The sequence below is a fragment of the Epinephelus moara genome, chromosome 4 (genome assembly GCF_006386435.1).
Source record: "Epinephelus moara isolate mb chromosome 4, YSFRI_EMoa_1.0, whole genome shotgun sequence".
Lineage (NCBI taxonomy): Eukaryota > Metazoa > Chordata > Actinopteri > Perciformes > Serranidae > Epinephelus > Epinephelus moara.
Window position 1 is genome coordinate 39744156 of NC_065509.1, and position 24186 is coordinate 39768341.

The 24186-nt window shown below is 40.6% G+C and overlaps 1 protein-coding gene across 1 annotated transcript in view; it reads right to left on the bottom strand.

Moving 5' to 3' along the window:
* The window catches only part of slc49a3 (solute carrier family 49 member 3), a 28837-nt gene extending 6292 nt beyond the window's left edge, over positions 1 to 22545 (bottom strand). The window contains exons 1-8 of the mRNA XM_050043267.1: positions 22056 to 22545; positions 11744 to 11902; positions 10922 to 11138; positions 10341 to 10417; positions 8830 to 8967; positions 6481 to 6597; positions 6090 to 6242; positions 2835 to 2992 (exon numbers count right to left, since the gene is read on the bottom strand). Of these exons, the coding sequence (XP_049899224.1) occupies positions 2835 to 2992; positions 6090 to 6242; positions 6481 to 6597; positions 8830 to 8967; positions 10341 to 10417; positions 10922 to 11138; positions 11744 to 11902; positions 22056 to 22241 (1205 nt within the window). The 5' untranslated portion in view covers positions 22242 to 22545. The remainder of the gene's footprint in view (positions 1 to 2834; positions 2993 to 6089; positions 6243 to 6480; positions 6598 to 8829; positions 8968 to 10340; positions 10418 to 10921; positions 11139 to 11743; positions 11903 to 22055) is intronic.
* Positions 22546 to 24186: the final 1641 nt, after the last annotated feature.

Genomic DNA, 24186 nt, shown 5'->3' on the forward strand with positions numbered 1-24186 from the left:
TTACTGTGAAGTATGACCACTTTTTAATTTCTGGCGATTTTAATGTCCATGTGTGTTGTGAATCCAGACCTCTGGTCAGTGATTTTTCAAACCTCATCGCTTCTTTTAATCTCATTCAGTCTGTGACCAGCCCGACTCATGAGAAGGGTCACACCTTAGATCTTGTGCTATCACATGGGTTATCTGTGAGTGTAAATGAGATATGTGAAACAGCATGTATTTCTGACCATCTGCCTGTTTTATTTACCGTTTCAGTCCCCTGTTCGCGGACTGTAACCCGTGCTCCCTCACGCCGCCTGCGCATGTTGAACCCTCAAACTGCATCACAATTCTCTGCCATGTATGCCGACGTAAACATGTTTAGCACTCCGGATGTCAATCATGGTCTTAATGCCGAAGAGCTTTTAAGTGTTTTTAATTTTACATGCACTGATATCCTGGACTCTGTTGCCCCTTTCAGATTTAAGCGCTCTAAAGCATTTTTTGAGCCATGGTTAAATGACTCCACACGTTCTCTCAGACGTTCATGTCGGCGTGCTGAGAGGAAGTGGAAAAAAGATAAGCTCCACGTCTCCAAAGAAGCTTTACGTGAATGTTTATCAGCCTACCAGCGAGTCGTTAAAGCTGCCAAAATGGAGTATATATCAAATATTGTCTCCAATAACAGTCATAAGCCCCAGGTTCTGTTCAGCATTTTTAACTCCCTTGTAAACCCGTGCGATAACTCTCCAGTCGTGCCATCGCCCACTCTCTGTGAGAGCTTTCTTAAATTTTTTATTGAAAAAATTTCTGCCCTTAGGCCAGTTGCTTCCACTCTCACTGCCCCTGGTCCTGACCCCACTGTGCCTCCTTTACCTGCTGTCTTTGACCAGTTTGAGCCAGTATCTCTCTCCTCACTATCAGATATAGTTAAGCATCTGCGGCCGACTAACTGTCCCTCTGACAGCATTCCCTCTCGCCTCTTCAAAGATGTTTTTGGTACTGTGGGGTCCACTGTTCTTGCTGTCATAAATACCTGCCTTAGCTCAGGGTGTGTTCCAGCTGCTCTCAAACATGCTGTAGTGCAGCCCCTTATAAAAAAGAAAAACCTGGACCCCTCTCTCCTGTCAAACTACAGACCAATCTCCAAATTACCATTTTTGTCCAAGGTTTTGGAGAAAGTGGTCTTTACTCAGCTGCAATCATTCCTAGTGGCCCATGACATGTATGAAAAGTTCCAGTCTGGCTTTAAACCACATCACAGCACTGAAACAGCACTTTTGAGGGTTTTTAACGATCTTTTGTCAACTGTTGATTCATGTAACTCTGCTGTTCTGGTGCTGCTTGACCTGTCAGCAGCCTTTGATACCGTAGATCATAGGATCCTCCTGTCTCGCCTGGAACAGTGGGTGGGTATCACAGGTACTGCCCTTCTATGGTTTCAGTCCTACCTCACTGATCGGAGCTTCTCAGTTAACTTAGGGGAATTCAACTCAGCTACGGCTCCTCTCACCTGCGGTGTCCCCCAAGGCTCCATTTTGGGCCCCATCCTCTTCTTGCTGTACATGCTGCCATTAGGGTTGATTTTTAAGAAACACAACATACCTTTTCACTGTTTTGCAGATGATGTACAGATCTATCTGCCCCTTAAATCCATTAGCAAGGATTCTGTACAGCCACTGCTAGAATGTTTAAAAGATGTCAAATCCTGGATGGACACTAACTTTTTAAATCTCAATGAGGATAAAACAGAGATCATTATGTTTGGATGTGACCCCTCCGATTACTCTGCTGATTTTCTGGGCCCCTTCACTCCTAACATCCGTTCCTCTGTTAAAAATCTCGGTGTGACCTTTGACAGTGCTTTTAAATTCGATAAACAAGTTAGATCAGTAATACAAACCAGCTTTTATCAACTCAGGCTTTTAGCTAAAGTAAAGGGCTATCTCTCCCCCCAGAATCTAGAGAGGGTAATCCATGCTTTTATAACCTCACGTCTGGACTACTGTAACTCGCTTTATGTCGGTATTGACCAGTCACTGCTACACCGTCTACAGCTTGTCCAGAACGCAGCAGCCCGCCTCCTCACTGGAAAGCGTAAACACGATCACATCACACCAATCTTGGCCTCGCTCCACTGGCTTCCAGTGCGTTTTAGAATTGATTTTAAGATTTTATTGATTGTTTTTAAAGCCCTAAATGGGCTGGCACCCCCTTATTTAACCGAACTCCTGCACTTTCATGCTCCCTCCAGAGCCTTGAGATCAGCCAGTCAGCTATTACTGGCTACTCCTAGGACTAGGCTGAAGACCAGAGGCGACAGAGCCTTTGGGGCGGCTGCCCCTAGGCTCTGGAATAGCCTGCCCCTGCACATTAGGTCTGCCCAGACCCTAGAGGTTTTTAAGTCTTTTCTTAAAACCCACTTCTTCTCTCAGGCTTTTAACTCAGGTTGAGCTGGACACCCAAACATTTTAGCTTATTTTGATCTTATTTTATAACTCTTGTATTTTATTTTATTGTATTGTATTTTATGTATCTTATGGTTATTATTGTGGTGTACTATTAGGTACCTCATTGTATTTGCTTGTTTATTTCTATTGACCTGTTCAGCACTTTGGTCAACCTTGGTTGTTTTAAATGTGCTTTATAAATAAAGTTTGAGTTGAGTTGAGTTTCTCCAATATAATTTGAGACTAAATCTGAGGCTGAAACCTTTCACCCTGCGGTTAATGATTTCTTTGAGCAATAGCAGAAATCTGTGGGAAACATCTGGGTGTGTTTAAACTCTTCATTATCTTTATCTTAATAACAATCCATTATCCTGTATACAGTGTGTTGCGCTCAGTCAGTAGTACCCTGATACGAAGATGAGTCCGGCTGATGTGGCCTCTCCCACAGGATACGAACACTCCACAGACAGCTCCATGGACACTGGGTAGATGGAGAACCCAAAGAAGCCAAACAAGGAGCAGACGGCGGCCACAGCAGCTTTCTGATTCGGTATCAGAGACACCTGAGAGGACGAGAGCAGCTCTGGTTAGCACAATGTCAACAGGGCAGAAAGAACATAAATAAACGTTGCATTCATTTTTCCTGATATGTTTTGTTAAGAGCGGTGTCTCTGTGAACCTTTTCTAACTTTCACATAAATGTATAAACATACAGAGATACCACAGCATGACATCACCGCTTTGAATTACAGCTGATAGAACACACAATGGTCCAGTGTCAGTATTTATAAAAGCGGCGCTACACAATATATATCTTAGTATCTTCGAAGAAATGATCTACATGTTTTCAGCTGCGGGTCAAAGCCACGTTTGAAATGTCAGAATCACTTTTATTAAAACAGACTGATCAAAATAAAATGCAAAGACAGGGATATTTTTCCCTGTTTGAAAATAAACAGCTGCACAACATGTAAATGAAAAATGATATAAAATAAATATCAGGGCTGTACGTTAACTTTTTGCACACAGCACTGGAGATACAGAGGTTTAAAGGTTTACAGCACAGGACACTGAACTACAGAAGGTTTGGAACAATTAAAAATCTTTGTGGCGGAGTTAAAAATTTGTTTTCCATCTGTCTGCCTTTCAGATGAATCTAGTGCTGAAAAATGATTTAAATCTTTATTTATTTAGGCTGTTAATCTGATTTCTGCACAGAGCATCAACAGAGAGGCCGAGGGAGAGAAGGAGACAGAGACACTTTGTCCTCGTTATATACGTCTTGTATATGAAACGTCTGTGTTGTCGCTGCATTTTTCTTAAACACATCTGTCACCAACATCCAGGTGCTGTCTCTGTGTCACAAAACAGACGACAACGACTAAGAAGAATGGCGACATGCTATGATCCACCCCACACAAACCAGCAGTGCAGCGCTGGACTGCACGTGTGCTGTGTTCATTTCATTCATCTCAGACTGATTTAGCGTAGCGTGTGCAGCATACAAACCGATGTCACACTGTAGACTAATGAACAGACAGATTAAGCAGAGGAGCAGCCCTGTGTCTCTCTGAGTGTTGATGGAGAACTTGTGAGTGAATGAGTGGGGCGGAGCTGTAAGGAGAGTGTGAGAGAGGAGAGAGGCACACCGACACACAACTTGACCCTATATTGATATAAACGGTGTTGTCTAAAATATATCCATATATTGCAGTCTGTTTCTTTCGCTCAGTCCTAATTTAAATCTGTTGCTTAAAGTTTAAAGTTGAAGAGCTGTAAAATGTTCAGCCGTCCCGTTAGAAATAAACAGAGCAGTAAAATCAATATAATGATTTGTAAATTCACACAATTGGTAATTTTCTGCCAGCATTCCTTTCTTGCCTCATTTGCAGCAGCACTGTTGCTTTTTGCAGAAATATTTTTTTCGTCAAGACGAACCAAACTTCCCCTTTTATGTGAACCTGAACCTGAAGAGGAAAGCTTGAGTTAACAGAGTGAGTTAATAACCAACATGGTGGTGCCCGTTAAAACCTGCCATTGTTGAACCTGCCTCTTAGGCAGTTTTATTCCCCTGAATCCTGAGCTCTGTGTATGAAGACAATGACAACATATATCTCCCCTCACCACTGAACCTAGATGATGTGTTGGCATTTTTAAATATCCACATAGATTCTTCTTATATAAGTTGATAAATAAATCCAGAGCTTGTGGAAGGTAAAAACAGAGAAAGTTTTCTTTATGTTGTCGCTGTCCTCTGTGTGACCTCGTATAGTGCTTTTATTTATACTGGACTTTACTGAGCTGCTGCATTTGCATCAAAGTAAAATATAGTAACTGTCACACCACACTGATGAACAAAGCCAATAGACTTTAAAGTGTTTGCACATCAAACACTGCGACTGTTCACATTCTGTTTGTTTGTTTGTTTGTACATCATCAACTCGTGACAGACGTGCAAAGTAAATACAGTGTAAACTTCTGCCAGTAAACGACAGCCTCTGAGCTGCACCTACACACACTGATCCACCTGAGAGTTTGCTTTGCCTCAGGTGTGTGTATTCTGAATGTTTATTTCTGTACATTTAGTTATCAGAGGTAAAGTTTTAAAGCCATATTATGAAGGTAATGTGACAGCTTAAGTTACTTTCAACGAAGAAACTTTGCAAATAAAACCTACTTACTATTTAAATGAATGAGTAAATTAACTGATAACAGACTGTCAGAGTCTTTTCTCCTCTTCACTCTCCTTTAAATTAAGTAGAAATACAAACCAGGGTGTCTACAGGTATCAGACACTTGGATTTAATGCTTTTTAGTCATTTTTTTTTTAGATATGTTTAACCAAAATTATGACTGATTTTTGGACAAATTGTCTTTTTCCTATTTAAAAATTGCAGGAAAGAATAATTACAAGTAGTATTTAAAGATTTGTAACATCAAAAATGTGGACTTTAAGGCACAAGAGCTTAAAATATTTTGGGAAAAATAAATTAAAAAGATGGATAAATTAAATTTGGGGTTCAACATTAACTTTTTCTCCCACTTGCCCAGTCGGGAAAGTTGATCAAAAATCTACTTGCCCTGAAGTCAGTTTTCACTTGCCCCTATATAAATTGTTTTATTTATTAGCGGTTATCAAATAACAGACTTACGTAAATTTTTCACATCTAATCTCTGTTGCGAAGCCTTGCTCTCAAGCTTGCGGCAAACTACACAACACACAGTCAGGAGTTTAGCACACATCCTCTAACGCCATTAAACTTAACTCCTGTTTCCAGGATAAGTGAAATGCTCGCTTGCACCTCAGCTCATAAGCTTTGTCTTTACCTATTTTCTTACGAGTGCCTGATCAGTACCAGGCTTGTGCAACTCTCAACTGAGATGAAAAGAAAGCAGGAGGGCTCATTCCTTAGCTATCAGCTTCTGTTTGTACCACCTGCCCAATCAGGTGGCCCAACGTGGCATTTTACTTTACTACAATTCTTATTATTGAACCCTGAAATCAGACAAAATGTTTGTGGCAACTAAAAACATCACAAATTCAAATTTAAGGCTATTTAATGACTTTTAAGGCCTGATATTTGAAAAGACTTTTTAAGGACCTGCAGACCCCCTGCAAACAGGTGTGGAGTTAAAACGACTCCTGTCTTGTGTTCTCACCACTGAGAAGGCGATGCACGCCAGAGCAGTGAAGCTCATGTTGATCTTTGTGGCTTCGATGAAGTTCTTGGTCTTGTCGACGTAGAGGCCGAGAGCAGCGGCACCCACGATGCCAAACACGATGAAGAGAGCGCCACAAATGCCGGCAAAGTCCTGCAGCAATGAGATTTTATAGGTTTAGGTTTCTCCTCTTTCCTTTTGTTCCATCAGTTACTTAAAACATTTTAATACTGTCAATATTTGTGCCTTTATAAAGCAAATAGTCAAATTATTTCTTCATCCATTATTGTTCCTCCCAGATTCCCCACTAATATAGCCTACTGACAAACAATTAATCCCTGTGTGGTGCTCTCAGACTGTAAACTATACATTATCCTCCTGGCGTACTCACATTAGTGTATCCTTGCACACACAGGATTTGCTCCAGCAGCGTGGAGAAGCAGGTGAAGACAGCGATGCCTGAACCGAAGCACACCAGCAGGATGAGGTAGGCTTTGTTCTTTAGTAACTACAGACGAGACAGACACAAGGATTTGTAAGAGAAACCTCACAGGAAAATTAAGTCTCTGCAGCAACAGCATTCAACATGGAACCAAAATAACAGCATGTACAGAGAACATAAAGGGAGCTGAAAATAAACGAATGAAGTGATAAAACAGAATGAAAAAAATAACGTAGACTGTAGGGCTGCACCCTTATAGTTGAAGAAGAGTCTTAATCAACCAAGTTTTCATGGGTTTGTTGGTCAAACGCTAATAAATGTCATGCTAATAAATATGAGAAGACACCACTTGTTGCTGCGCAATGACAGTAGGACTACGAGAAAACTATCTGACGAAGCTGACAAGAGATGGGAGCTCACTGCAAGTCTTGAGACCAGCAAAAAAACTAAAAATCCAAGCTGCTGTGCTGGACCTATGTTTGTCTGTCATGAGCTTGTCATTCTTCGACTAAGAGAAACAAGACGAAGTGTACATGACGGTGTCAGATCTGGCTGAGAGTTTCTCTCCAGCGAAAGATGTTCAGAGAGGATCGTGACAACAGTACAGTATTTAGCAACTGTTTTAGATGTTACTACGTTAGTGTTACAAGCTCATAAGATTATGTGTTGAAACAAATGAATGAATTACTTTATTTCGAACCAAAACTTAAAAAAAAAAAAAAAAAAAACAAAACTAAAAACCAAACAAGACAAAGATAACAGTGTCCGAAAAGGAGTAGGTAGTAATAAAACTTAGGTCTCTACTACTTTCCATACATTTGTTCCTTTATCTCATATATTATTTCAACAAATTCCCAAATTTATTTACAACTAATATACAACTATCCTCACTGAGTGTTACAAAACAAAGAAATCAATAGAATAATCCGTCTCTTTGCAGGTTGTCCTGACACACTCAGTATTACGGAAGAGTATTGAATTCACTTAAATAAAAAAAGCCCTGTTTTTCGGAGTAATTTATTTATTTTTCTGTTTTTCTGAGTAATTTTTTCCCCTGTTTTTCGGGGTATTTTTTTTCCTGGTTTTTTTTGTGGTAATTTTTTTTTCTGAATGAGGAGACGAGATACTTCAAAATCTTGCGAGAAGCTCCCACCTGGTACCTGCAAGTGACTGGTGCCTATGGTAATTCGACAAACTAATGATAACACCATCTATATGACTTAAAGACGACAAACTAATGATAACACCATCTATATGACTTAAAGACAAGAGTATCTCCCAGTGTCTCAAACCAAAAACAAAGTAAAACTGGATTAAACTAAACAAGTGGGTCATGTTTGCTGCCATTATATCGAGCTCTCAAGAAAGGAATGAAAGCGTCTGTTGTTCTATTGCTCTCTTAACTCAGAAAAAAATACTCAGAATAACAGAAAAAAAATACCCCGAAAAACAAAAATAAATACCACCAAAAAGAGAAACAAAATTAAACAATAATTAAATTTATATCAAATATTTTTAGGTTCTTTGTTGTTGTTTTGCACAATTTAAAACACAAAAAAAGCAAAGAAAAATGAATAATGAACTACAGTGCAGGGAGAGGCAAACAACCCAGAGGGCTCATTCGAAGCCTCCACCTAAAAACATTTTCACAAAGTTATTAAGAACTCAAAAGTACAGAAAGACAAAGAACAATACATTAAACTATACAAGTGATAACAAACTACTGATGGCAAAATATGTTTGATTGTAATGACAAAAAACAGCAATAATAGCATCAATTTAAGAGCAGAAAACGTGAGTATGTGATGTGTAAATCGATGTTAGTGTAATTAGGCGTGTGTGTGTGTGTGTGTGTGTGTGTGTGTGTGTGCGCGTGCGCGCGCAACGACCAGTAACAAGGCACACGAGAAGCCCTTTTACCACCATCATCAACTCAAGGTAACTCAGCTGCAACTTGCTGGAAAAGTGTGTGCATGCTCAGTCGGTTTTCCCCGGACCAAAAAATATTAAATATGACGGTTGAGACAATGATGAAGATTCCTGTGATTCATCAAAGCTAAATCAAGTTGGTCTATAAAAACTGATGCATGTTTCCAGACAGTTTGGGCAGCGTTCCCCTTCGCTTTGTTTAATTAAACCCTGATCATCTGACAACTCCCGCCCTGTAGACCCTCTATTTGGCGCCGATTAACTTGGCGAGTACAGTGTTATAAAATCTGCCTGACGAAGATTAAAGTGTGATTCTGAGTTGGTGGTTTCATCTGCATGCTTGTCTTTTCTAGCCTCCTGTGTCCTCACCAGTTTGATCCCCTGTATGAACGGCTCGGAGCTGGAGGACTCGGCACTGGCTGACGGCGGCGTGGGGGGTGAGCTGCTCCGTATCCCCACTGTTGCTAGGAAACAGATGAAGCATGCCGGGATCGCATAGGCAAGCAGCTAGAGGAGGGATGAAACACACACATAATGCGATGATAAATGGGTGTTAGCACCTGAAATCAAAGGCCATTTATCATCATTAGCAGGTGAGGTGCCACAGAGCCACACAGTTCAGCTGTTGCAGTTTTCTGTATTAGCAGCTGCAATCCCACAATGCCCCTGGGGGAGCCCTCTGATTCTAGGCCAACTGGTGTCTTTTGTTTAAGATAATTTTGACAGTGTTGCCATTACTGGATAGTTCACAGCAGCCAGGGACAGAAAACACTGGAGAGAGGGGGGTTAAACACCACAAAAGGCCCTCGGTAAGTTTCGACTGTTATGTGCCATAAACCACTCACCATCCAGGACACCTTGTTTAATAATGAGGTCATCTGTATCTAAAAATGTGCTGCATTTGCTCAACTTTTTGTTTTGCATTCAGAACTTTTTGCATTGATTCTTTGTCAGTATCAGGGCAGGAAAACATGGTGCCAACCTCAGACTGAATACAGCTCCGTCTACATGTGAACAGATTTTTGAAAACTGATATTTTCCTCTACGTCAGGCACACACAGAATTTATGTACTAAAATGGAGATTTTTGAAAACAGCTTCTCAGGTGCAGCTTTTTCACAACTGTGACTACTTTGTATACGTGTGGACATGTAAAGCAGAGTGTTTGGGAAACAATGACGTCATCTCCTCAGTTTAAAAAAGCCCATTCTTGCTTTGTTTAATAAGCACGCACAAGAAACAACAGTAATGTAAGACTACCCGTTCATTTACATTTTGTCAGCAATGCCAAGTCTAATGACTACTTGTGTAATTTTCAAACCGGGCACGAATAAAACAATTTGCGAGAGTGAATTACATGTAAAGTCAATGTAAAGACGCAATTAGATGCAAATTCCTGCTGGGTGGCACAACGGACGCAAAACACATGATTAAGTGGCACGAATTAAGCAAGTTGCGCAATTTTGTGTCATACAATTATTGGCGAAGATTTAAAAGTCTGAACTTTAGCGACCAATTCACACTGCGATAGCCGATCGGCATGAAAGATGATTGATAGTCTATGAAAAGTGTCATGAGATAACATCTATAGTGACATGGCGCTCTATATAAAGTTGACTTGACCAGTGAAGTCGCCCCCTGCTGGCCATTAGAAAGAATGCAGGCACTTCCACACGTCTTAACTATTCAGACCCGGAAGCTGAGTACAGTTCTTTTATTCAGTCTGTGGTTTATCAGCACTTGTTTGCTGAAAACAAAAAGCAAAGTCCTGCCATGAATGACACTACACCATGCTGTAAATGTCATGGCATCACAACACTGAGCCTGAAACCTGACCAGACTCCTCATCAGTGGATTTGAAGTCTTGTTAGTTCAGCTCACCAGGTCGGGGATTTGTGCAGATGTTTTAACCACCATGGGAGAGATGATGTTAGCCAGCAGGATGCCCAGGGGGTTGGCTGAGGAGGGAAAAGAGAAGCATGACTGAGGGTTATTCTGGTTTTTGTCATGTGTTAAGAATCAATGCAGACGTATTGCACTTTCTGTTCCCTGTTCCAGTCGTCCCAGTTTTTATCTTCACACACTGGCTTTGACTTCGAATATAAAAAAAACAGTATCTTCAAGAAACAACTAATACTACTTTTATCTATCAGTATAAAAATACAGTTAAAATAAATTGTTTCACAGTGGTTATTTATCCCAGGACACATCCTTCATTTTTCTGCTGACATGCAGAAATGCAGGTGCTTCCCTGCACATTACAGCACGTGCTGAAAATGAATCACTTCCTACTTAGTTACACAGAGCACAAACCAAAGCCAACATGGTGGCTCCATTACAACACATAACACAAGCTAATGTTATTAGCACAAGCCTCCCACCCTGTTTCTCTCTTTTTATATTACGTAGATTGCCATGCTATGTTTGCATTGGTAACTCCTGACAAACAGTAAGTCACTCACACATAGAGGCGATCATGTTAGCTGTGGCGCGCTGGTGGTCAGGGAACCAGAGAGCTGCCAGCTTGGTGGGGGTGAAGATGATGAAGGGCTGAGCGAGGGCACCAAGGGTCTGACCCATCATCGCAAAATGGTACTTGATTTCATAGCCCCCCCCCGCAGGTTTCCCGAAGAAGCGCAGCAGGGCTCCAAACATGTTCAGCCAGGCTCCTAAAATCAGCTGCAGAGTGAGGAGGGCACAAGGTCATCATGTTGAAACAGAGTCAAGAAGTCATCTACACTCTATCCCTCCATTTTTGGTACTAAGAGCTCACTCTAATGTTTCTGCACCGTGCCTCTCAGAGATTGACCGTCAATCAAAAGCGTTCTTTCTCCTTAGACTCTTTTTTGATGAGGTTTAAGTTTCTTGAGACGGTGCTCTTGTCTTGGATGAGGATCAGTAATGTTTGACTCTATTTACAGCATTTCCTTCATAAAACCTCTCGTTCAGCTTTTATTTCTAGTTTTGTTTCCATTTCAGTCTGTTTTCTCTCTGCAACCTTCTGAGGCCTTTCACCAGACACTGATAACTATTAATATCTTTTGCTCCTGGACCTGGAGTGTTTCTTTCCTCCACACTTCTAAAATCATTCATCACTTGGTTGCAGCTTTGTGTTGTCGTCATAAACAAACCCCAGCCCAGACCCCGATGTTTGAATTGGAGATCTCAAAGTAAAAAACAAAACAGTAAGGAACTAATTTCCTGTAACACGCAGGTCCATTATCAACCACAACAGTTGTATCCTACAATACAAATAACACAGGAACCCCAGGTGATGTGCGTACCGTGGAGCGTAGCCCGACAGAGTCCAGCATCCACGTGGTCCCAAGGCTGAAGGGTATGGCCACCACCATGTAGACCAGTGACAACCAGTTGATTTTCTCCAGACTGACCTTCAGAAACTGGGCAGACTGGTCTGCTACTGGTGCAAAGGTCAGCCATATCTAGAAAGACACATGGAGATATATTAGAAAATAAGGTCTGTGTCTCTTAAAAACAAGTGTTAGCTATTGTTACAATACGATTGCTGAAACTAATTTGTGAAAATATGAAACACTGCTGTGTTAACCTTCAGTCCTGAGTGAAAATATTCAAGATTGTAACTGTAACTTGATGACTGGATCAGTTCAGCATATGCACAGTATGATTTAAGCCCGTTTTAGAAATGTTGCTAATTTCTGCCATAAGCAAATTTTCCCAAGCAAACACATTTGTTTTGTGCATGTAAACACCACCAACACAAATCTTATAAACGGGGTCAAGAACACTGAAATGGGACCAGTGCCTATACATTAACTCAGTATTTAAAAAGGTCAAAGCATTCTTATACACTATTCTGCTTGTAAAACAGCAACAAAAGATTATTTAAGGTAGGATGAAGGCTGCAGGGCTGATACACAGGATGACTGAATTATTCTGACCTGTAAACTGAACACTGAGACCACAAAGGCAGCACCAGTCCAGTTCTCTGCTCTGTGGACAATGAAGAAAATCTAATGTATGCGGCCCAGTTAACATAAGCTGGTCAGCTGATCTGGGCACACAATGCCAGTCCTGTCTCCTGCAGGGTGACACGCTTGGAATTTTACATTTTCACACATTCCTCCTTTTCTTATTCTTCAGACCTGTTTATTGTTTGCAGAGGGAAGGGCTGACCGTCAAGAAGATCAGGTTTTCGGATTATTTAGTGATGCTTCACACACACCTCTGGTCTGCTTTAACAAAAATTGAATGCATCTTGGCTCACAGCTTCACCATAGAGTTTCATTAGGACACCACCATGTGTTGTAGTTTTTACTGGTGCCGTTTCACATTGTACTGAAACTACAATGCTACATACAGATGCAGACACCTTTAATAATACAAACTGTTTATCATCAAAGGAAATACACTCAAGTTACTTTAATTCAAATGGACAAAACATATACACTAATATTTATTTTGCCATGACATTTCCAGGGGGTTGGGTTTATCCTTGACTTTGTTTAATGAGCTATATGGTTATTTTTTAGAGTTAATGATACTCTTCCAGAGGAGAAAAGTAATTACAATGGAAGGTGGGGCTGGATATTGTCAGTACAAGTGTAAATACAATACTCAGGTTTCAGTACTGAACACACTAAAACACATTGTTTTCTGATTTTTCAATATCTCACATCGAAGATAATAATATTTCACGACAGTTTTTTTCCCAATTCATCCAGGCATGTCCACAGTCCAGAAAAAAAATTCAAAATCAAGTCCAAAATAAAAATTAAGCCAAACCTCTCAAACACATCAGTGTCTCGACAGAAAGCAATCATACAATAACTTTAGCTGAATAAAATACAGTCTAAAACTATTTACTACTCTTACTTAAAGGCCCTGTCACACCAAGCCAACAGTCAGCCGTCGATTAATGTTGGGCCGTCAGTAAGCGCCTGTTGCCCTAGTTGGTGTGGTGTGTCTGGCACTGTTGCCCCTCCTCAGCCCCTGTTGGCTTTTTTTTTTGGCTGATTCAGCATTTTGAATTCGCATCTGTGAAATCGGAGCCTGATGGTGAATAAATTCACTCTGATTGGCGTTTCAGCTCAGCATACGAGTAAAGAAATTAAAGTGAGGAAAGTAAACAAAAAGCTAATGTCAAGAGGGAGTGAGACCAAAACATCTGGGGGATCCCCGGCCGGATGAGATATACAGCATAATCCCTCCAGCATGTTCTGGGTCTGCCCCGGGGCCTCCTACCAGTGGGATGATTTTTCTCGCGGATTAATCAGCATCTGTGACAGCAGAGCCTGACAGTAAGAAAATCCCTCTGATTGTCAGTTCAGCTCAGTGCACGAGAAGAGAAACAGAAGTGAGGAAAGTAAACAAACAGCTTAAGTAAAGACAAAACAAACTTGTTACATAAGGTCAGATTATTTTTCTTTAGCCACTGAGCTCTTCAGGAGAAACCTTTCATGATGGTTTGTGTTATTGTTCACTGGTGCACAGTAAATATGCTCTGTTCTTTCAACATTGGATTGTGTTGTTGATGTGCTAACTGGCTAACTAGCGTCAAGACGGTCTTTTGGTTTCCCTTTTTCAATAATAATTACAGATGACCACTGTCACCTGGCTTGGAGCGTTATTTTCTCTCACACAGACACATAATGCACGTGCTGGTTGGCCATTGGCTGTAGTCTTTGCGGTGTGTTCATGTGCCCCATTTTTTTCACTGAGACACAGCGACGAGAGACGACACAGCCACGGGCCTTCATCACTGCTAGTTCTCTGAAATCGGTTTAGTGTGTCTAGGCCACTATTTGGTTGGTGCCTAAAATGTATTGGTGTTCGATACCAAATTCTGATGAGAAGTAGATTAAATGCAATTTCTTCACCTCAAGAGTGTTATTTTAATTTCTCTTAAATAAAAAAAAAACTGGTGTTTCATGTTCTGCATACAGTTTTTTTTAAGTCGTTCTTTTGTGTAACATTAGCATATAATGTAAGTATGATATGGCTCTCGAAATTCATCCTACAATCAATGACTCACCACAGGTCTTTGTAAATCCTACTCTGAACCCTCAGCAGGGCTGCTAATGTCAGACTGATTGATGTCTAACTGGCTCATCAGCTGTTATTTGCCACATCATGAATGACTCTCAGCCAGCTGAGCATCTTTTGTGAGTGGGAACACCAGCCCCAAGGAAACAATAGCTTCCATAGAGAGGACGAGTCCCGCGGGAGCTGGAAATAGGTGAGGGAGGGCTCAGTTTGCATGACTGAGACGGGCACACTTGCCTCCAGGCACGCTCTGCTTTTCAATGACAACGTCCCCGGGGAATTATATCAAGTTCCACCAAGCAGAAGGAGGCACCAAATGTCATCTACCAGTACTGACAGCCACATCTGCTGTTTAACTCCTGAAACAGCTTTAAAAATGTCACATCTCTTAAAGAAGGACAACAAGCTGTCAATTAAAAGTTAAAGTCACAGCTACTGTTTCCTTATGTGTAAAATGTGGTAACACAGGTTTGTGTAGAAAGAGATAAAGAGATCTTAAAGTAAAGACGTCCCATAGATTTAAATTCAGAATATGTTGTGTTTCTGTATGAATCGTATGTTGGGCTGGGGCTTAATGTCAGGTATGACTCAATTTTGTGATTATTAATGAGCCACTTACTCAAGTACTGTGATTAAGTACAATTTTTACATTTTGTACAAGTTTTTTTAAACAAAAAAAAAAAAAAAAAAAAACATTTGCTGGTTTCATGCCTCTACACTTTGAGAATTTGATGCTTCTTTGTCGTACATGACAATAAACTACAAAGCTCCGGATTTTTGGACTGTTGTTGGGATAAAACATACCATTTAAAGATGCCACCCTGGGCTGTGGGAGATTATACAGGGCCTGTTTCACTGTTTCACTATTCTTTATTTATTTTATTGAAAAAATAAAAGATTCATTGAGAAAAATAATTAAGTACTTCTTTTTTACATTTGTTTGTTTGCTTTTTCGCTGTTGCCTTGGCAGAAATGGGCTTCCGTACAATAAACTTAAGTTAGTGTTGTCTTATGATTTGGGGTATTTTCTACCATAAAACATTTTGGGGGCAAGCAAACATTACTGCACACTGACCAAAGACATCAACTTTTGTATCGGCCATAAAATCCCAGTTACTCGAACTTTCTGGAGAACATTATCTGCCTTTAACTAAACTTTGTTATTAGCTATCAGATTACCAACAACAGAGAACTCACCGTCACATTGGAGCAGTTTGTAACAGCGTATTTTTACACTGTGGTGCCAGTTGTACGCTACAACAGTTGGTTGATTAAATCGATTGGTTGAATGTCAGAAAATTGACAACTCCAAATAATCTAAAGTCTTTTCATTTTATAGTCTTTTATTTATTTCTTTAAGCCAAAAAAACCAAACATTTGCTGGTTTCATGCTTCTCAAATGTAAAAACTCGATGCTTCTTTGTCATACATGAAAATAAACCAAAAAGCTTTGGATTTTTTGGTAAAATATACCATTTAAAGATGTCACCCTGGGCTGAGGGAAATTATACAGGGCCTGTGTTTCGGATTTACTCGCGACCATGTTAACTGGCAATTTTCAGCTGAATGCGTCTGTGGTTGTCGTAGTGACAACAGCTGTTTTCAACCAGGAAGAGAACACGTAGCTGTCCTCCGCAATGCCTCTTTGTTCAGTGTTTCATTACAGTGTCAAACCAGAACATACCTGAGTCATCTGTTGAGTTTTGTTTGAGGAAACGCGTGACGTACGATTATCCACTCGTGTTTTGTACCTCATCTGAATTCTTGTCAGTAATAAAACCTCGCAATAAATTTTTAGTCTGTTTGAATCTACATGTGTTACATACAACATTCAGCCTTTTCTAGCTCAACACATGAATGTTTTGTTGGAGATTCGAACTCACTCCGTGGTGGGAAAAGATGTTAGAAACCAACGCGTTATCCACTACACTAAGATCACCTCACGACTCTTGTGATAGCTGTTACGGCTGTGTATGTGTTTTTTGCTGCTGTCCCTTTTCCCTCCCTTGTAGCTCTGCCTAGGTGTGCTGCATTACCTAACGAGGTGCAGCGCACCTGGCATGGAGGAGGTGCTTAGGAGCTCCTGTGCCAGCAGCAGAGGAGAGAGGCTCTGGTGTGGGGACTGCTGGTCCTGCTGCAGTTTTGTTGTCTTGTTCGGTTGTTTTCAATCTAATAAATCCCATGGATTTGATTGTTTAAAAAAAAAAAAAAAAAAAAAAAAAGGCGTTCATGTGATTATTTTGGGCCGCTTAAGGGTGGGGCGTAACAATCGCTTACGTATTTCTATTTCTATGGTATCGTGTTGCCTATAGGTGACATACAAAGATTTTACACCCATGTGACTGTAACTGTTGACCATCTCATGCAAAAATTATGAGCATTAACAGGAGGCTGCTGTTGGTGTGATCAATTAAGGACAAATGAGGTGCTAAATGGCTGAGCCCTGTAGCCAAGCTTGTGGCCAACCAGCCTGATTACACCATTTTAGGGAAACCTATATAAAGGTTGTGCAAAACTTACAGTGTAGGAAGTGAGGAGAAATGTTTTGAGACAAATGGACTGACAAAGCACCAGCGGTACACTACCGCTTCTACCTTTGTGCTCAAGGGTAAGTAATGTTATATACCATCAAACAAAATAAGTAGCCTACACTTGTTCTTTTATGTTAATATTAAATTGAGTTTTCTTTTGACGTAATCAAAACATTTGTGTAACAGTTGATTATTTCACAAAGTGGGCAGAGGCCTAATCTCTGAAGAGTAAGTCTGCAGAGGAGGTCACCAACTGTATTCTTGATTTTGTATACAAATTTGGTGCACCTCAGAGACTGCTTACAGACCAAGGGACAGAGTTCAAAAATCAGGTAGAACACTCAGAAATATTATGTCTTGGCAAGACATATTGTGAATGCTGAATTTTTTTTTATTTTAATTTTATTTGTTTTTTCTGCAAAATGAATTTAAGGTGAACGCCAGACTCTGTCAGGCCCTTGGCATTCAGCGATGCTTTTGTGCACCATATCACCCGCAGACTAATGGGTTGGTGGAGAAACTGAATGGCACCATCCAGAGGTAAGTCACATGGGTTGGCAGGTATCATACACTGACACATTAATGGTATAGACTTAAGTAGTGACATACCCTAACACTATTTTCAGGTCTCTCAACAAACTGGGGAGGAAACCCCCCAAAAATGGGATCAATACCTACAAGCAACTATGTTTGGTCTTAGAACCAAGAAACAACTTACAACACAGTATAGTCCTTATCATTTAATGTTTGGCAGGGAAGCAAGATACCCATCTGAGGTGCCCACGGAGTATGAGGTAAGTGTAAATTATTTACTGCCGATTTGCAGAGCCTGGCACCTGAAAGAGAGTTGGAGAGCGAGGTAATGGGGGATTGTACGCTGCTTCAGATTTTTCATGTTTGATATACAAGCTAATTTGATTTTATATTTCTGTATTTTTTCTTCTTTATGTAGATCATAAATGCCTACCTTCTCTGGGGAACAAAGAAGGTCCCAAATCGAAGAATACGTGTCATTGATTCATTCGAAATGACAGGAATATGGAATGGTGCATCAAGGGGAATGAGAACGGTTAGGCTAATAGTTACTTTCAAAGTTACTTGCAGCTCGATGTGACAGAATGGGACACGTTAATAGGGGCCGTCTGCAAGGACAGACATTAGACTCTCGTAGTAAGTGCACTTTAATCAATGCTATTCATGCAACTATATTTACAACTCTAAGAATAATTTACATTAAAGTATGCTGTCTGTAACAGGCCATGTACCCAAAGGACAGACGGGCCCTATTTGTAGATCCTTTCGGAGCCACACAGAATCAGCTAAACATTGTAGGGATGCAACAAGGTAACTTCAGGATTTATTCTCATGTGTTTAATTTCTTAAAAACAGGACAAATGGTTGCTGATGTGCTTGTAACAACATTAACTAAATATTCTGAATTCTTTTCTTTAGGGATTTCATGTGGGAAAAAAACATGGGCCTAAATGTATCTAGATGGTCCTGTACAACAATCCCACATCCCCGTCAACAAGATTCCACATCCTGTGGAGTGCTGGTCTACAAAGTAAGATTGTGTACGCTAGTAAGCATTTAATAATTCTTGCAAAAACAACAATAACACTGCCCTGTATTTTAAGGTTGCAGAGCTGCTGCTTGAAGGCAGCAGCTTTGAATTCAATATAAACCAGGACAGCATTAACGTCATGCGGATGGAAATGGCCAGGAGACTGATGGATGATTCTGGTAATTAATAGACAACCTCACAGACCTGTGCAGAATCTGTGGGGGGAAAAAAAGAGACTGGAGACAGGGACACCTCAGAGGCACCTGTGGATCAATGGGTAGGAAGCCTTTAAAGTTGTCTACATTGAGATTTCATTAAAAGGAAAATCAAAGATCTAATTTATCTTCTGTCTTTCAGATTGAGTGCACAATGTGCTCTCGTTGGTTCCACTGGATGTGTGTGTGGCAAAGCCAAATATAAATTTTTATTTTTATTTTTTTCTCATGTCCAGCCTGTTCACCACCCACCTAAATTCAATTTGGTTGTCCCTGTCTCACCTTACACTGGAGTAGGGCTACCATCACTGCCCAGGTCAACTCCAGCTGGACATCAGCTCCCTCATCAAAACAGCATGATGGGCTGTACCCTGCCATCATATTCCAGTCGGGATTGCTATTCCAAGAGAATAAGATTTTGTTTGCCCATTATTTTTACATGAGTTGTGTGCAATTATTTTCTCTGCCACTTCTTTGTGTAAGTGGCATTCTCTTTTCCCCGTGAGGATGTCATATGTTTTACAGTGAAGATGTCAGAAGACACAAATTTGATTTTTGGACTGAACTGAATAAAATTAACTTGACTGACTTGAGCTGTGTTCTTGACTGACTTGTACGCAGTAGAGGGACCTTAATTAGGGGTAGGAATCTCAGGGACCGCTCTTCATTGGTTTAAATCCTATCTGTCTGACTGATCCTTTTCTGTGGCTGTTGGCCCTCATAAATCAGAGTTTGCCCACCTTTCTTGCGGGGTGCCCCAAGGTTCAGTGCTTGGGCCTATCCTCTTTACGCTATACATGCTCCCTCTCAGAGATGTCATCAGCAATTTTGAAGGTATCTCATACCATATGTATGCAGATGACCTCCAGTTATATTTTTCTTTTAACCCTGATAGGACCGATGGAATTGACTCACTGTACGATTGTATGAATGTAATTAAGGACTGGATGTCTTCTAACTCCCTTCAGTTGAACGCAGCTAAAACTGAGATTTTAATTATTGCACCTGATGCCTCAGCATCTAAAGTGGCCAGCTGCTTAGGGTCCCTCAGTGCAAATGTGCGCCCCAAGTTGAGAAACCTTGGGGTCACATTTGATCAGGCCATGCTCTTCGATGACCACATCAAAACTGTCACTCGCTCCTGCTTTTTCCACCTCAAAAACATTTCCAAACTCAGATCCATGTTAACTTATTCCGAGCTAGAAATGATCATCCATGCTTTTATTTCCTCACGTCTGGATTACTGTAATTCTCTTTTCACCTGTCTCAATAAAACTTCATTAGACCGCCTCCAACTAGTCCAGAACGCTGCCGCCAGGCTTCTGTCCAGATCTCATAAGTTCACTCACATCACTCCAGTCCTGGCATCCCTGCACTGGCTCCCTGTTAATTTCAGGATCCAGCACAAGATTCTAACCATCACTTACAGAGCCCTCCATGGTCAAGCACCTGCATACTTGACGGATCTGGTGTCCTTTCACTGTCCTGTCAGGTCACTGCGGTCCGCTGAAGGCCACCTACTTACTGTCCCTCACACAAGATTAAAGACGAAAGGTGATAGAGCCTTTAAGGCTGTTGCACCGAAATGGTGGAATGCACTACCTCATGAGCTGAGAGCGGCCTCTTCCATGGACATTTTTAAAAAGCAGTTACAAACACATCTGTTTAGGCTTGCGTTCCATTAATTGTCCATTGTATCATCTCTGTATTTCGCTGCACTTTACTTTTTATTTGTTTTTGTGTATTTTGCATTGTTTCTGTTATTGTATTTTTTGTATTTTATCTTGTGAAGCACTTTGAGTCCTCTCTGTGAGAAGTGCTATATAAATAAATTTACTTACTTACTTACTTAGATGCAGTTTTGGTCTGCAATACTTAAACTAATTTTGAGGAATTTGCAAACCATGTATTTGTAGGGGGAACACTTTTGGTTACATTACATTGGAGCAACACAATACCAATGGTGGGAAATTAAGGTGGAAAAAACAACGCACGCAAGCTCGTGTTTTTTGTTGAATACCGCGACCATTTGCTTGCCACTTGCGCAAAAAATTGGCGTTCCTTATATTTTCGAGCTCGCTCGCGAAAGCAGCACGAGGTCTATTTTTCAGTGACTGCGCATCCATTGCACGTCAAGCCACGTAGCTCAGATCGCACCAGACCGGAAACGGAACGCACACAGCATCCGGTAAATTCCAAAATACAACAACACATTGCACGGACTACGGATTGTAAACTCAGTTTTTTAAAAATCACGTCACATCCTGTCACACAAGTTGTCAGTCAGTGCAAGGGTTCGAGGAAAGATGGACGAGGAGAAACTCATAGTTGAAGTGGAAAACCATAGCATTTTGTATGACACCACACATCCTTTCTACAAGGATACAAACCGAAAGGAGATGTGGTGTGAAATTGCAGGAGTTTTGGGAGTGAGTGGTGCTTTTTATCGCGTGATATTGCAATTCCCACGTGAGCTTGTGGCCCTGCTATGTGGTGCGGGCACTGCAGACGGAGTATGTGGACATTGTGGGTAACACACATAGATTCAGACAGACTCCAAAGACGAAAAATGTTATTGCGAAGTTTTATTACTGATGAAAAGTCAAAGGAAAAGCAACTTGCTTCCTTCCTGTTGTCAACAAATCCCATCACAACAGATGAGGTACACAATGAGAGTGGGTAACGTACATCATGCGTTTCCTCAAACAAAACTCCACAGACGACTCAGGTATGTTCTGTTTTGACACTGTAATGAAACATTGAAGAAAGAGGCATTGAGGAGGACAGCTAAGTGTTCTCTTCCTGGTTGAAAACAGCTGTTGTCACTATGACAACCACAGAGCATTCGGCTGAAAATTGCCAGTTAACATGGTGGCGAGTAAATCCGAAACACCTCTTATATTATTTTCTACCATTTAATTGACAAAACGATTGATCAAGAAAAAATGGGCAGATGAATCATAATGAATGTAATCTTTAATTGCACTCCTACTTTTACCATCACTGTTTGCGTTGATGTTGTCTTGGCAGCAATGGGCTTCCGTACCATAGATTTAGAGTTTTGACGTTATGTTCTTTTGGGAGGGTCTTTTTTCAATCATAAAACATTTGAGGACAAGCAAACGTTACTGCACACTGACCCAAATATCAACCTTTGTATCGGGCATGAAAACCCTGTTACAGGAACTTTCTGGAGCCCACACTGCCTTTAACTTTACTGTGTTTATGAGCTGTCAGGTAACTGTACACAGACAGGACTCACCGTGGCGTTGGAGCAGTTCAACAGACACAGCACCAACAGAACAAACCACCTCCTCTTGTACAGTTTAAAGGACAGAAGTTTCCTCAGCTCAGTGTTTGGTGTCCTGGGAACATCAGAGGGAACATCAGAGGGAACATCAGAGGGAACAGTCTGAACCTCGGTGGACGCTTCGTTATCATACTCCATTATAGTCCTCACGGTGTTGACAAGTTTACCGGCTAAGCTAATGACAGAAGCTAGCAGCGTTAGCTAACACTGTACACATAGACGAGGCATTGTAAAGTTTATGTTGGCGGTTATTAAGTCGGTAAAAACATTGAAAAAAAAGTTTTAAATCCTTTAGAATAGAAGCTGTTATTCCATTGTTGTCCTGTGATGGATTGTTAGGTCATTAAATCTCATTAATGGACGCCGGAAAAGCAGTTTGACGGCTGGAGAAGTCGAAGACAAACACCGCCTCACGATTCATCAGCGCCGCCGGGAATGTAACTGTAACAAAGATCCTCTAACACACAGGAGGAACCACTCTGTCACCAAAACAACGACCCGGAACACAAATGTTTCTCTGCAGCTGTAACAGTCCAGCCCTTGAATATTGATGATGGATATTATATTACACACAGCTGCGAAAATGTAAAACATGATTAAGTCAAGAGTGTGTGGGGCTTGGTGCAAAGAAAGTCAAGATACAGGAGCTTAGGTAGAGGTGGAAGAACTCAGGTGTTAAGTAAAGTAGAAATACCACAGTGTAAAAATACTGTTAAAATCCTGCATTCTAGGTCTACAAAAATATTAGCATGAAAATATGGACCCATTTAAAGTACCAAGTAAAAGTAGCCTGCTCATTGTGCAGCATGGCCTATTGATATATTAGCCTAGGACATGAGTAGGCAGCCTGCAGCTCCAAAGCCATGTGCAGCTCTTTCTGTGGCTTTGACAACAATGTCACATGCAATTGACTTTTTTTTTTTCCAGCATTTTCATTTATCATTGTTGTAGGCCTAAAGACATTCTTACATTCTTAAAAAATGTAAAAATGTGAAGCCTATGCACTCAATTAAAAGAAAAAAAAGTTTTAACATTTCATCAACTAAAATGTGCATCACATGTCTACCACCTGGCACCTTTTCCTCTATATTTTGCCAAACCTCAACAGCGGAGCTTTGTCTTGAGCCTCCCTAACTAGGCAATGGATTCCAAATCCATAAAAGAAAAAGTCTCAAAAGGAAACTACCGAATTGAATAGTGTGTAGACAGATTTGCAGCGTTGGCAGTGAAAGCAAACAAAACAGTCATAAATAGCCCACTGCAGAGGAGCCATTTTATGGTAATACATATTTTTCAATGCTTCTTTAGACCAAATAAAAAATTGCTTTTGATAGTTCAGGTTGCTGAGCCCTGACCGCCTAGAGTATAGTGGATAGTTATAGTTTATAGTTGATTTGATATGGACATCTCAGTAGCATTAGAGATGTACATTTATGCACAAGAACCAGATGCCATGTGTTTAGTGTTTGTAGCAAAACGCTAATTTGCAACACCTGACCGCAGGACACCTAATGATTGATTATAGGTATTCATGCATTATTTTGTACATCACTTTTTGCACCTGATGAAAAGGTGAGTGTGGATTTTATATATAATGCATGGCAGCTTGTGGTTTCCCCTAAGGAATCCATAAAGTTTCATCTTAATCATCATTTATTTGTTGATTATATTCTGTATAATTAATCTAGTAACAAAATTTAGTAGTGGAGCAAAGAGTAGCCTATGTTTCCCTCTGAAATGTGGTATGGATGCATAAAGTAGCAACGATTTGTGGTCGCTTTGCGTGTTTATATCAAACTTTGAGCTACAATTTAAGAAAAAGATCAATTAAAAAAAGACCATAAATGATATCCCAACGCAAGTAGTTATGACTCAGGGGTCATAAATCACTGTCAGTTACAATAATGCCTCTTAATTTGACAAATGACACCTGCTGAAATCAGGATATTTACTTGCTCTCCCAGGTGTTTTTGATAATGTGAGTAGAGTCAGAGTGGTTAGTGATGTCTAAAAGTTTCTTAAATATTAGAAACTGTTACGGAGGAGGAGGAGGAGGAGGAGGAGGAGGAGGAGGAGGAGGAGG